This window comes from Heterodontus francisci, chromosome 8, assembly GCF_036365525.1.
Source record: "Heterodontus francisci isolate sHetFra1 chromosome 8, sHetFra1.hap1, whole genome shotgun sequence".
Classification (NCBI taxonomy): Eukaryota; Metazoa; Chordata; class Chondrichthyes; order Heterodontiformes; family Heterodontidae; genus Heterodontus; species Heterodontus francisci.
This window is the reverse complement of record NC_090378.1, coordinates 96129723-96145186: the sequence shown is the minus strand read 5'-3', so window position 1 is coordinate 96145186 and position 15464 is coordinate 96129723. Positions and strand designations below refer to the sequence as shown.

The 15464-nt window shown below is 42.4% G+C and overlaps 1 protein-coding gene across 6 annotated transcripts in view; it reads right to left on the bottom strand.

Annotated features, from left to right (window-relative positions):
* dnm3a (dynamin 3a) overlaps positions 1–15464 on the bottom strand; it is a 369313-nt gene that overhangs the window by 210444 nt on the left and 143405 nt on the right. For all 6 annotated transcript variants that reach the window (XM_068037799.1, XM_068037795.1, XM_068037794.1 and 3 more), the window contains exon 10: positions 14133–14271. In XM_068037799.1, the coding sequence (XP_067893900.1) occupies positions 14133–14271 (139 nt within the window). The remainder of the gene's footprint in view (positions 1–14132; positions 14272–15464) is intronic.

Here is a 15464-nt window from a genome sequence, read left to right as displayed (position 1 = left end):
TATTGATGGATGGAGCATTTCTGACATCCTGCCCCATGATGTTCGTTTTCTTGAGGCTGATGGTTAGGCCAAATTCATTGCAGGCAGACGCAAACCTGTCGATGAGACTCTGCAGGCATTCTTCAGTGTGAGATGTTAAAGCAGCATCGTCAGCAAAGAGGAGTTCTCTGATGAGGACTTTCCGTACTTTGGACTTTGCTCTTAGACGGGCAAGGTTGAACAACCTGCCCCCTGATCTTGTGTGGAGGAAAATTCCTTCTTCAGAGGATTTGAACGCATGTGAAAGCAGCAGGGAGAAGAAAATCCCAAAAAGTGTGGGTGCGAGAACACAGCCCTGTTTCACACCACTCAGGATAGGAAAGGGCTCTGATGAGGAGCCACCATGTTGAACTGTGCCTTTCATATTGTCATGGAATGAGGTGATGATACTTAGTAGCTTTGGTGGACATCCGATCTTTTCTAGTAGTCTGAAGAGACCACGTCTGCTGACGAGGTCAAAGGCTTTGGTGAGATCAATGAAAGCAATGTAGAGGGGCATCTGTTGTTCACGGCATTTCTCCTGTATCTGACGAAGGGAGAACAGCATGTCAATAGTCGATCTCTCTGCACGAAAGCCACACTGTGCCTCAGGGTAGACGCGCTCGGCCAGCTTCTGGAGCCTGTTCAGAGCGACTCGAGCAAAGACTTTCCCCACTATGCTGAGCAGGGAGATTCCACGGTAGTTGTTGCAGTCACCACGGTCACCTTTGTTTTTATAGAGGGTGATGATGTTGGCATCGCGCATGTCCTGGGGTACTGCTCCCTCGTCCCAGCACAGGCATAGCAGTTCATGTAGTGCTGAGAGTATAGCAGGCTTGGCACTCTTGATTATTTCAGGGGTAATGCTGTCCTTCCCAGGGGCTTTTCCGCTGGCTAGGGAATCAATGGCATCACTGAGTTCCGATTTGGTTGGCAGTGAATAGTGGTGGACAATTAAACAACTAACTGGAGGAGGTGGCTCCATAAATATCCCCATCCTCAATGATGGGGGAGCCCAGCACATCAGTGCGAAAGATAAGGCTGAAGCATTTGCAACAATCTTCAGCCAGAAGTGCCGAGTTGATGATCCATCTCGGCCTCCTCCTGAAGTCCCCAACATCACAGATGCCAGACTTCAGCCAATTCGATTCACTCCGCATGATATCAAGAAATGACTGGAGGCACTGGATACTGCAAAGGTGAGGGGCCCTGACAATATTTTGGCAATAGTACTGAAGACCTGTGCTCCAGAAATTGCCGCGCCCCTAGCCAAGCTATTCCAGTACAGCTACAACATTGGCATCTACCCTGCAATATGGAAAATTGCCCAGGTATGTCCTGAACACAAAAAGCAGGACAAGTCCAATCCGGCCAATTACCATCCCATCAGCCTACTCTCAAGCATTAGTAAAGTGATGGAAGGTGTCACTGACAGTGCCATCAAGCGGCACTTGCTTAGCAATAACCTGCTCAATGATGCTCTGTTTGGGTTCCGCCAGGGCCACTCACCGCCAGGGCCACTCAGTTCCTGACATCATTACAGCCTTGGTTCAAACATGGACAAAAGAGCTGAACTCCAGAGGTGAGGTGAGAGTGACTGCCCTTGACATCAAGGCAGCATTTGACCGAGTATGGCATCAAGGAGCCCTAGCAAAACTGAGGTCAATGGGAATCAGGAGGAAAACCCTCCGTTGGCTGGACTCAAACCTAGCGCAAAGGAAGATGGCTGTGGTTGTTGGAGGTCAATCATCTCAGCTCCAGAACATCACTGCAGGAGTTCCTCAGGGTAGTGTCCTAGGCCCAACCATCTTCAGCTGCTTCATCAATGACCTTCCTTCAATCATAAGGTCAGAAGTGGGGATGTTCGCTGATGATTGCACAATGTTCAGCACCATTCGTGACTCTTCAGATACTGAAGCAGTCCATGTAGAAATGCAGCAAGACCTGGACAATATCCAGGCTTGGGCTGATAAGTGACAAGTAACATTTGCGCCACAGAAGTGCCAGGCAATGACCATCTCCAACAAGAGAGAATCTAACCACCTCCCCTTGACATTCAACAGCATTACCATCGCTGAATCCCCCACTAACAACATCCTAGGGGCTACCATTGACCAGAAACTGAACTGCAGTAGCCATATAAATACCGTGGCTATAAGAGCAGGTCAGAGGCTAGGAATCCTGTGGCAAGTAATTCACCTCCTGACTCCACAAAGCCTGTCCATCATCTACAAGGCACAAGTCAGGAGTGTGATGGAATACTCTTCACTTGCCTGGATGGGTGCAGCTCCAACAACACTCAAGAAGCACGACACCATCCAGGACAAAGCAGCCCACTTGATTGGCACCCCATCTACAGACATTCACTCCCTCCACCACCGACGCACAGTGGCAGCAGTGTGTACCATCTACAGGATGCACTGCAGAAATGCACCAAGACTCCTTAGACAGCACCTACCAAACCCACGACCTCTACCACCTAGAAGGACAAAGGCAGCAAATGCATGGGAACACCACCACCTGCAAGTTCCCTTCCAAGTCACACACCATCCTGACTTGGAACTATATCGCTGTTCCTTCACTGTTGCTGGGTCAAAATCCTGGAACTCCCTTCTTAACAGCACTGTGGGTGTACCTACCCCAGATGGACTGCAGCGGTTCAAGAAGGCAGCTCACCACCACCTTCTCAAGGGCAATTACGGATGGGCAATAAATGCTGGCCTGGCCAGCGACGCCCACATCCCATGAATGAATTTTTTAAAAACTCAAAGTCTCTCCAGGTGATGAACGGTTAGTGATGGGTAGGCATTCAAGGCAATTTGTCTGCAGCAGGTGTCACACAGGTCTTTCAGCAAGGGTATAGCAACAGGTCTGCTTGGGTTTTGAAGCAGCAGTCTAGCAGTAGAAGCTTTCTTGAGATTTCAGGATCTCCCAAAACACAGGAGGCAATAGGAACCCTCTTGAGGTAGGGATTCTTCAAAGACTAGAGGCAATAGGAATCTGCTACCTCTGACATACAAGAGTTTCTTCTCTGAAAAGCAGCCTTCCTCTACAGAGAGAAGTAACTTTGTTTCCTGCGTCTTTTTTCTCTCTCCAGGCAGATCACAGCCACATTTCAAATGCAGGATTTCTTTTCAAGAGATGCAAGTCTTCCTTTACAGAGAAAGGCCTTTTTCTCCAGTCTCCAGGCAGGTCACAGCCAAATTTCAAAATGCCTGCTCTTTGTCCAAATCATTGGTCTTTTTTCTCAATCCAAAAGTGAAATTAACTTCAACAATCAAGTTACACGGCAATCATAAATCTTGACCTGACATTTCCCTGCTGAGTTGTTTGGAAACAGGTGCCTTGCAGTTTATGTATTTCACTCAGTTCAAACCCACCAAGTTTCAGTAATCAATGTCCACAGAGAAAAATCCTTTCCTCAGTTTTTTTTAAAAACACACAGAATTCTAAGCTTTCAATACAAAAACAAAACTCTTCTAACAACATGTATTCCTGGCCTTCATTCATATCATCAACATTGGCTGAAATTGGAACGTTGTCTTCCTCCCAAAACGTATGCATGTCTTGTCTTTCTTTAAAAAACTCTTCAAAGTTATTTGGATATAATACAAAGAACAATACAGCACAGGAACAGGCCATTCGGCCCTCCAAGCCTGCGCCGATCTTGATGCCTGCCTAAACTAACACCTTCTGCACTTCCGGGGCCCATATCCCTCTATTCCCTTCCTATTCATGTATTTGTAAAGATGTCACTTAAATGTCGTTATCGTATCTGCTTCCACCACCTCCCCTGGCAGCAAGTTCCAGGCACTCACCACCCTCTGTGTAAAAAACTTGCCTCGCACATCCCCTCTAAACTTTGCCCCTCGCACCTTAAACCTATGTCCCCTAGTAACTGACTCTTCCACCCTGGGAAAAAGCTTCTGACTATCCACTCTGTCCATGCCGCTCATAACTTTGTAAACCTCTATCATGTCGCCCCTCCACCTCCGTCGTTCCAGTGAAAACAATCCGAGTTTTTCCAACCTCTCCTCATAGCTAATGCCCTCCAGACCAGGAAACATCCTGGTAAACCTCTTCTGTACCCTCTCCAAAGCCTCCACGTCCTTCTGGTAGTGTGGCGACCAGAATTGCACGCAATATTCTAAGTGTGGCCTAACTAAGGTTCTGTACAGCTGCAACATGACTTGCCAATTTTTATACTCTGTGCCCCGACCAATGAAGGCAAGCATGCCGTATGCCTTCTTGACTACCTTATCCACCTGCGTTGCCACTTTCAGTGACCTGTGGACCTGTACGCCCAGATCTCTCTGCCTGTCAATACTCCTAAGGGTTCTGCCATTTACTGTATACTTCCCACCTGCATTAGATCTTCCAAAGTGCATTACCTCACATTTGTCCGGATTAAACTCCATCTGCCATTTCTCCGCCCAAGTCTCCAACCGATCTATATCCTGCTGTATCCTCTGACAATCCTCATCATTATCCGCAACTCCACCAACCTTTGTGTCGTCCGCAAACTTACTAATCAGACCAGCTACATTTTCCTCCAAATCATTTATATATACTGGAAACAGCAAAGGTCCCAGCACTGATCCCTGCGGAACACCACAAGTCACATCCCTCCATTCAGAAAAACACCCATCCACTGATACCCTCTGTCTTCTATGACCGAGCCAGTTCTGTATCCATCTTGCCAGCTCACCTCTGATCCCGTGTGACTTCACCTTTTGTACCAGTCTGCCATGAGGGACCTTGTCAAAGGCTTTACTGAAGTCCATATAGATAACATCCACTGCCCTTCCTTCATCAATCATACTCGTCACTTCCTCAAAAAACTCAATCAAATTAGTGTGACACAAAACCATGCTGTCTCTCGCTAATAAGTTCGTTTGTTTCCAAATGGGATTAAATCCTGTCCCGAATAATCCTCTCTAATAGTTTCCCTACCACTGACGTAAGGCTCACCGGCCTATAATTTCCTGGATTATCCTTGCTACCCTTCTTAAACAAAGGCACAACATTGGCTATTCTCCAGTCCTCTGGGACCTCACCTGTAGCCAATGAGGATGCAAAGATTTCTGTCAAGGCCCCAGCAATTTCTTCCCTTGCCGCCCTCAATATTCTGGGGTAGATCCCATCAGGCCCTGGGGACTTATCTACCTTAATGCTTTGCAAGACACCCAACACCTCCTCCTTTTTGATAATGACATGACTGAGACTATCTGCACGCTCTTCCCTAGGCTCATCATCCACCAAGTCCTTCTCTTTGGTGAATACTGATGCAAAGTACTCATTTAGCACCTCGCCCATTTCCTCTGGCTCCACACATAGATTCCCATCTCTGTCCTTGAGTGGGCCAACCCTTTCCCTGGTTACCCTCTTGCTCTTTATATGTGTATAAAAAGCCTTGGGATTTTCCTTAATCCTGTTTGCCAATGACTTTTCATGACCCCTTTTAGCCCTCCTAACTCCTTGATATAATTTCTTTTTACTAATTTATTTTCGGGCATATTCAACCTGGCAACATTTTCTTGCTGAAAATGCCAATTCAGATCCAATTGCAGTATACTGGCTGAAAGGATTACTGTTCTTACAGATAGCTAATAGTGATTACTTCTCTGTGCAATTCGTTGGCACAAAATTGCCTTTGATTTGGCAACATGCTGCACCATATCTGCCTGAACAGCACTCAACACAGTAATCAAAGGAAAAATGTTCAATTTGTAGTATGGCTAAGTCTTGCACTGAAGTGAACTGTAATAGGTACTTAAGCTAAAAGTCTGCTGCACTGAAGGCTGTAGTTTTTTTGTTAAATACTGTCTGAACAAAGTAACAGGAGAAAAGTTGGTATATTATGGTAGCAACCATGAGGCCTAAAGTCAATTGTATGTTACTACAAATATTGATGGGTTAGTGATGCATGTGGGATTCATATTATTCCAAGAGTTTACAAGTCCCATAAACTTCTGCATGCTGTTTATATCACAGGTCCAAATATAATCTTTATTAATTATTCTAAAGTTGCCCTTTAACTGAGCTGAAGAGGTAAATCTTGGGATTTTTGAGGTTACTAGCAAGCAGCATCAAAAATACTAGAGTTTATTTGATACCCTATAATGATACAATACACTCTACATCATCTAATTATGTGACATAACGATCTAAACCTGTATCTGGTCCTTAAGTCAGGATACAAAGGGGTCATTTAATTTCACTTCCACACTTTTGCTTAACCCCTCAGTTCCAACAGCTCTATCTGCCAATTGCTTTGATTTCATATTGCAAAGAATAACACAAGCATGTGGGAGGCGGTGGGGGGCTAATTTGTCAAATTTCTCCCCATCTCTCCTGAAGGAACTTGTTTCTTGCTGGGGCACAATTCCATGGGAATGCTGCAGGCTTAGTTAGGTGACCATTCTTCTTTGAAACTGGAATTTTCTTGCCTGCAGCTTCAGATAACTACAATAACTGTCTCAGGCTTCACTCAAGTTATGTCATAACCCTTCACATATCTTACTGCCTTGCACATCTGTCAATATTTTGAAACACAGCTTGTATCGCTAATATGGTGCAAACTTTATGTGCCAGCATTGAGTGAGCAATGATATTGTTCTTTCAAATATTATGTAACAGCTTCTATTTACTAGCCTAGATGAGTGCTGTCTATCATAATTTAGTTGACTGATCATTATTTCATGAAATGGATAGTGCCAAATTCTATAGTAAGGATAAACGAGTCACAGATTCCCACTGGCCAGTACATATCCTTTTTGGCCTATTCTGATGTAAAAGTGACCAAGTATTGCAAACCTTTGCTTCATTTCATTTCAATCCTTTAGGTCTGAATCAACTCTTCTGAACGCCATGTGAAAATAAGAAAAGAATACACAAAGGACTATTGAAATGACACAGAAGCTGTTCGCAAAGTCTCGTTTAAATGTCCACAAAACTTGGATTTTTTTTCACTTGAGCTCTAAGTTGCTGTGGATTTTTTTACCACTGAGCTCAGAATTGCAAAAGTGATACTGATTACGATGGTTACATGAGGAAACACAGTGCCGACTCCAGGGGAAAAGAGTGCCCAGCTGAGACTGTCTTGCATCCAACTCTGGCTCAAGACAGTGATGAGCTCTGGAGACAAGTGGTTCTGACAGAACCCGAACTGAGTGTCAGTGAGCAGGTTATTGGTAAGTGAATTGCTGTTTGATGGTTTTATTAATAAATTTTCAGCACTTTATCCATGATTGGGAGGCAATAAAACAGCAATTCATTGGGTTAGATTTATCCTGTAGTTTGTGGATAGGACATACCTGCACTAGAACAGCTTGGCTAGGGGGAGAGTTAACTCTGGTGGATAGGTCTTCAGCATTACAGACGAGTTGTTCCCGGAGTCCACAACCTGTACAGAGTCAAGTACACCACTCAGCTGCTACTTACTGTCACATGGAGTGATCCAAATTGGCTGGACACTGGCATCCATGATGATGGGGATCTTGCACAAAGATGGAATAGGGTTGTCTCCTTAACTCTTTTAGCTGAAGATAGGCTGGGTCTATTTTCCCTGGAGAGAAGGAGGCTGAGAGGGGACATGACAGAGGTATATAAAATTATGAGAGGCATAGATAGGGTAGATAGCCAGAGTCCATTTCCCATGGTAGGGGTGACTAAAACTAGAGGGCATAGATTTAAGGTGAGAGGGAGGAGGTTTAAAGGGGATCAAAGGGGTACATTTTTCACACAAAGAATGGTGGGTATCTGGAATGAGCTGCCTGAGGTGGTGGTGGAGGCAGGAACAGTAGCGACATTTAAGAGGCATCTGGACAGGTACTTGAATGAGCAAGGCACAGAGGGATATGGAATTAATGCAGGCAGATTAGTATAGATAGGCATTATGGTCGACATGGACGCGGTGGGCCGAAGGGCCTGTTTCTATGCTGTACGACTCTATGACTCTAAGATGATTGCAAATACTTCAATACTGACATTTCCAGTCGTGCTGGACGCCATCAATAGTTAAGGATGAGGAAATTTACAGAGCCTCCTCCACCTGTTAGTTGGTTGCTTGCCCATCATTCATGCTTGGATATGTTAGGGCTACAGAGCTTTATCCTCATCAGTTGGTTGTGAAATCACACAGCTCTGCCTTTGGCCTTCTGCTAGCAGTGTTTAGCATTTATGTAGCCCTGTGTAGTAGCTTTACTAGGTCAGTACCTCATTCTAAGGTCCCCCTACTGCTGCTCCTGGCAAATTCTTCTACACTTCTACATTGAACTAGGGCAAGTCTCCTGGCTTGATAATGATTGAAAAGTGAGGGATGTGTCAGGTTATGAGGTTATAGGTTGCTGTGGTATATAACTCTGTTCGTCCACAGTGCCTCATGGATGCCCGGTTTTGGGCTGCAAGATCTGTCCTTAGTTTGTCCCTGTTAGCATAATGGGAGTGCCATACTACACAAGAAGGATACCCTCACTGTGGAGACGAGTCACAAGTACTGTGCAGTGGTTACTCTTTCCATAGCTGTCATGGACAACAATAGTCATCCAGTTGGGATTTTAAAGACAATCCAGAAGCTTTCACAGTTATTTTTCTGGTGCTCAACCACTATTAAATTCACTTTCACATCTCAGCTACCATATCCAGGACTGTTTTGCATATGTACATCATTTTTTGTACAGTCAGTTCTTCAGAAGTTGTGTGTCAGCTTCTTCAAATTTTGTAGGCTGGCATGGCCAGGTGAGCTTTCCGGAGGCCACCATCCAATTCCTGACCCTGCTTGGAGACCGCCAGGCTTTACCTGGTGGTGTCTTCCCGTGGCAGCAATCCCCTCCACCTTCAGTATAATTGAGGTGGAGGAGGGAAACGGTCCTTAAGTAGCCATTAATTGGCCACATAAAGGCCTCAATTGGCCTGAGGCGGGAAGGCCATCCTCAGCCTTCCCTGGCCTGGACAAAATGTCAGGGGGCCCGGGCAACATCGAGAACAGTGTCCCCTGCCATTTTGTTTGCCCCCCACCAGCTCCATGCCCCGTCCAAGTGCAGAACAAATTTCTGCCCTTGTTCTTTAATGTACATGAATAGAAAATGATATTTCATCAACTTTAGTTCCCAATGAAAGTCTGTAGTAAAGTGAATGCTCGGTGAATGTAACAGCATAAATGGTTTCTTAGTTCTCCTTATTCACAATTTGGTGTGGGATAAACCAAGAACCTAGGCTTCGGCCTTGTCAGCATTTCAAAGTCAGGAAACGGGTCACCACAGAAAGCAAGTTTTCGAACGGGGTGAAGTTTTCCAATTGGGTTGTGGTAATTCTAATTAATAACATGCAGTATACTTCCTCACCAAGAATGCTATTTACCATTTTTGGGATTCCAAAATTGCAAAACTGCTGCAAGAGGTTTGGCTGCATGAGAGTAGAAATAGGATATTTAATGATTATGTTCTTGGAAGGTTAGTAGGACTTTCAAAATAAGCAGTGTCTTTTGTGGAGGTTGCTGACATACGAGATCAGAGTACATTTAAAGAGGATGGTAACCACCTTGTCACCATACGCTTCACTATGAAACCTGAGGGCATACCTGCATGGATAATGTCAGTGATCATAAAGAAGTGGCTGCTATGCTTAGGGATAATAGAAGCTGCAGGATTTTACTTCTGCTTTTGGCGCATAGACTGTATGAAATTTTAAGTGAAGCAGATATTGAGTGGACTAGTGTAGATAACCCAAGAGATATTTTCAGAGCGGTAGTGGCCATCTCAAAAATACAACCTGCAAAAGCACACTGAACTCTGCTTTTACATTTGCCTTGAAGCGTGGAAATATAATATTTCCACAGTTATAATGAAAATATTATATCTATTGCAGACGAAGACTGAACAGTTGTTTGACAGGTAGTGGTACCACCTAAATATCGCAACTGGCTGATGGGAATAATCTTTGTAGAAAAATTAAAAACCCAAATTTCCAGAATATTCAGATGGAGTTTATTGTTACAGCCTCATCACTTGAAGATTGTACACATTTTGGGAGAAAACAATGTTATTGCAGATGCTTTGTCATGAATTTAACTTTGTTGAGTTACATGCGTAAAGATGGTACAAAGCAAAATTGTGTTAACTACCAGTAGAGTGAATGGAGGGCATGAGTGAAAAAAAATGTTTAAAATGTTTTCAACTTCTGTTTTAACATTGTAATGAATGCATTCAAAAATGGTGCTTCATTTCGCCAAGGATGGACATGCTACAAAAGGTTTTTTTTGTGCTTAGAACTTAGAATTCTGTGTGTTTTAAAAGCTAAGAAAAGGATCTTTGCTCAGTGGAAGACACCTGCAAATAGTTGGAATTCCTGCAATGTTTTGAAAGGAAGTTCATAACAAAAGTTGAACTTAATGGGTACTTTGAAAGGACATTGAACTTGTACAAGGTCAGGAAAGCCAGCAACTTCAAGGAAACCATAGGGTTTGATCTTTCTTCAGAGCAGCTTTTGAGTGACAGGGGGAGACACTGTGTCTGGACATGTGACCATGTTCAGGAAGGTTCTTTTTCACTTTGGACCCTTTAAAAAGCCAGTGAATTGGACAAAGAGCAGACATTTGAAAACTTTGCTTTCACCTGCCTGGAGCAAGAGAGGAAGACGCAGAAAAGTGTCACCTCTCTCTATAAAGGAGACTTGCATCTCTGTAAAGGAATCCTACATCTCTTGAGAAGAAACCCTGCATCCAGTGTGGTTCCTGCTGCCTCCAGTGTTCTAAGAAATCCTGAAATCTGAAGAATTCTTCTACTGCCAGACTGCTGCACCTAAGCAAATTTGTTGCTACACCTCTGATGAAAAGACCTATGTGACACCTGCTGCAGTTAAATTGTCGTGAATGCTATGCATAACAGACTGTTCATCAACCTTGCCTGGTGAGACTTGGTGTGGCATCCGACTATTCGTCTCTGGGATACCTCACCCTATTGAAAACATCCTACCAGAATGTGATAAACGCAATCATTTTTATTATTCCTTCCATTCCTAAAAAAGCAGCTGTAAACCAAAATCCTTTCTCCCCGGTTAATTGTTTTTTTTTTAATGTATGTGTGCGCGCATGGTGGTTAAGGAAATAAGGAGTTTTCATATATATAGATTTATCTCATTAGTAGTTAAGACTTATTATTTCTTTTCTAATAAATAGTTAATGTTGTTGTTGTTTAAAGAAACCTGGTTTGGTGCGCTTTATTCTGGGGGACAAATAAAGTGTGTAATTTGGCTATTCTTCAGTTGGTGGGAAACTTTATTTGATATGCTATGACCTATGGAGTAGTGGGACTGAATTAACAGTGCATTTCTCCCGCCTTGGTCATAACACTATGATAAAAATAAATTCACCTGACTACTAAAGTGGTTTAGTTGATAGCTTTGGGGTCACTGCTAATGCTCCCAGACAAGGTGTGGGAAAGGCAATCCCATTAGCTCAGCAATGGAACTGACAGTGTCTGAAAGAGTACTAGTGATCACAGGTACTTGTACAAAAACACAAGACAAATATTAATTGTATTTAATAGAATTCATAGTATTTAATTCCTAAAACATTTGTAATAGTCTGATTTGTGTGTCAGTTGTATGGCTTGCATTTGACTACTTAATCACAGTCCCATGACTAGTAATTATTATAGTCAACTGTCAATTATGGCTATCCTTGTCCATCATATTAATTATTAAATAGAAATTAAAACCTATAACTTTTATAAGAATAGTTATATAGCTAATAATTGATGAGTAAGATTGTTGAGGATTTATCCTGTTATGACATGCACAAATGGTGTAGCATCCTTACTCCTTTCTTCTAGATTCACAGCACCTTATAGAAATTGCAATGCCAACATTTGGGAACAGGGTGCATTACACTATGCAATTTCATTCCAAAAAATGTTTACATTAATCTGATACATTATCAAAAACAAATTATAATTTAGTCTAATTTTACAATTTTACTGAAGTTTTTACAGTGGTGAGAGCATGAAGTAAAATACATGAATTTTACCAGAGTATCGTAACATAAGCCACTAACATAAAATATTGAATTTGATCCAAATTCACTGAATATAGATTTGGCTTTTAAAATGTACAAGAAAACTGACATTCCAACGCATGACAGAATATTCTTGTTTGACTTAGATATCCAATTTATTGTCACACAACTAATTTGAGCCAAGTTAGGTCCTCACAAGTGACAACAACCAGGACATTACAATTAGCCTCAGTGCTCCTAAGCTAAGAAGGCAGTGAAATAAAAATCAGCTTACGTTGCTGGAAACATACTTCTTAGAAGGATTCCCAATTGGACTTGGCAGTAATGTCAAACTGTCTAGGCTCTACAGTCTGGAATTCCCCCCAAATGTCTCCACCCACCTCTCTGACAATATTGAAAATGTTGTTAATTTAATTAAACAGGACTCATTTCAGTGTTAATCGAGAGCTGGTGATGCTCATTATAATTTTGCATTTAAGGGCTGGGTTTTTGCTCAGTGTGGGAATTGCCTCTAGACAGAGAGTTAGTCCAGAAGGAAGAGTGGGAGCTGATATCTGAACTGAACTATGAATTTACAATAAAACAGTTTTGGATCAGAGACTGTCATTGGCCTCTTCATTTTGGTGAATGGACATCTGCCTGTTTAACACTCTCTTCCTTTAAGACCCTCTTTAAAACCCATCCCTTTTGACCAAGCTTTTAGTTACTCTTTTTTGTAGCTCCTGCATTGGCTTAACTTCCAGCTTTGACTGATTACACTTTTGTGAAAAGCTGGGGCACTTTGAATATCTTAAAGGTGCTATATATATGCTTTGCAGAATGTACTGTGCACGAGTCCAATACATGTACAATAGATGGCTAATAATGAATTTCCCTCCCTTCCCCTTGTGTTCATCATATAAACTCAACTGTTTTTCTTTTATTCAAAATGTATAATTATTTTGATCACATTTTAAAATACATAATGCCCCATAATGTGAAAGAAGATGGGTATTTCCTTGCTGTTGAATGGTCATTGGGATTTAAGCCTGTGAAAATTATGACTTAAAAGAGCATGTTTGATACAGGCAAATGTTACAAATTTACCTCAGGATTTCTGTAAAAATACTAATTGATTGTTTCTGGAGATGACATGTTAAGTTATTCTTTTCTTTCTTTCTTTGGCCTCCTTGTCTCGAGAGACAATGGGTAAGCGCCTAGAGGTGGTCAGTGGTGTCAGTCGCTGTGAGGCAACTATGGAGTGACCTCTCCATGGCGCATGCCTGGGCGAATGTATGGAGGTTGAGAGTTGCCCATATATATATAAATAAAATGATAAAACATAACCAGATGTGCCAGTGCAAGGAGTTCAAATGGCACTGCAAGACATGAAGACAAATCTTGGACAGTTTCTCGAAATTATCTGAACCCAAAGGTATGTTTCACTTGGACATGTACCACTAGTTATGGATTACTTTATATAATAAGAGAAGCAATATAGCCTGAGGAAAGTCAGTAATCGAGTTCAGTGTCAAGCTCCAGGGCAGCACATATGGGCAGGATTTCGAACTCCTGCCGGGGCTGGGAAGAGAGGAAGGCTGGAGCTAAAAACAGCCACGGCGGCCAGCATGTTGGTTCCCTGGCTCCATCCTGCCTCTGGGCCATTTTTACAGAGGCCCTCCCTGCCTTCCTAGGTGCTGCAGCAGCCAAAGGCTGCCCTGTAGAGAGGCTGCCCGCCACCCTGCAAACCGCACAGCCCCATAGTAGTGGCCTGAATGCAAAAGCCATTTTTTAATTTCAATTTTAAAAGGTTGGAGAGAGGACCCCTCCATCTTGAAGTACCCTCTCCCTTACTTACCTTGCATTGTTCTCTGGCTGGTAATTGGCTGCCCCGGGGAAAATCACCAAGAGTGACTGTTTACCACACAGTGCAGGTTTCTGACCCACATTTCAGACTGACGGCGAAGTTCAGAAGTCCACAGGGAAAATCTTGCTCTTTGACTCATACTATAATCACTGCACTGATGTCGATATTCATTTTATTGAATGTTAAAATATTTGTTTTATCATCATAGTTGTTAACAAATATGTATAAAATAAAAGTTGTGGAGTTTTTTGTTACCTTATAGGAACACTGTCTAACTGTATGTATTAATTCTTGGATAACCAAATCCACGCACTTCAGGCAAGGTTCCTTGAGTTTCACAATCTGTTTCTTCACAATAGTTTCAAAGGCCATGTCAGGAGTAAACAAACCTGGTCTGTAGGCATTAAAGATGAGGAGAAATATCAATCTTGATATTGATGGCACTGAGAAAGACATTGCACATGCATCACTTACTAAAATCTTCACATCCTCCAAAGCAATCTTTGAAACTATTTTTGCATGCAAAAAATATAGGAAAACTGTAACAGAGAGTAAACTGAACCCTGAAACAGATAACTCAACCTAAACAAGGCCAGTTGTCAGTTTTAAATACAAATTTAACAAATATCAGCTATATAATAATAATATAAATCTTAATATATTTTACTGCATTTGTGTCCTTAGCAAACATCGTGCAACTACTTCACTGTTCAGAAAATATCCTTCACTGTTTTTCAACGTAACAGGGTAGGTAAATGACTACCTGTGTATTCAAAATATGTGGGGGAAAAAAACTGGAGGCTTCTTACAGTTAACACTAAGTCTGTATGATACAACATTATCATACACAAGGTTTCAATTATGGCAGTGAAGCAAAACTTTCCTAATTACATAATCTAATTTGCCAAAAATTAATATACCATACCTGCTTAAATTAGGAAATGGTATACTTTCTATTCCACAGTTACAGAAGTAAAATTATGGCTGCATTTGGTGACACCGCAACTGCAGAAGGCGCACTTCCTATGCAGGCTGATAAGAAACCTGCTATTTAATGGTAAATTCTGTACAGTTTAAGGTACGGTAATTAATGAATCCCTAATAATTGATCAAATCTGGCATCTGATTACTGTTTGATCGTCTCAAGATTTACTTTCCACCCAGACTGATTAAAAACACTGAGGTAAACCTGAACTTCCCTCGGTGCTACTATCATATATCTGACTGACGAGGAAAACTGCATGCGCAAAAACGTGTGACTGCACACAAGTAGCGAAGCAGGCAGAGGATAAAAATTCAGAGATGGACCACAACCTCAAAGGTTTCCACTTTCTCAATGACCAAACTCAGTGCATCATGCAGGTCAATAAGCTGTATCCTGGCAGCAGTCATGATGCCTTTATTCTGCATCAGTCTATTGTACCATCAGCATTTGAGGTACCAGGAGGAACGAGAGGGCAGCTACTGGGTGACAAGGGCTTCCACTGACCACCTGGCTTATGACTCCAGTTCGCAACCCAAGAACACGTAGGCAGTATGCATGTAATGAGAGCCAGGCTGCCACACTAAATGTAATTGAGCAGGTCA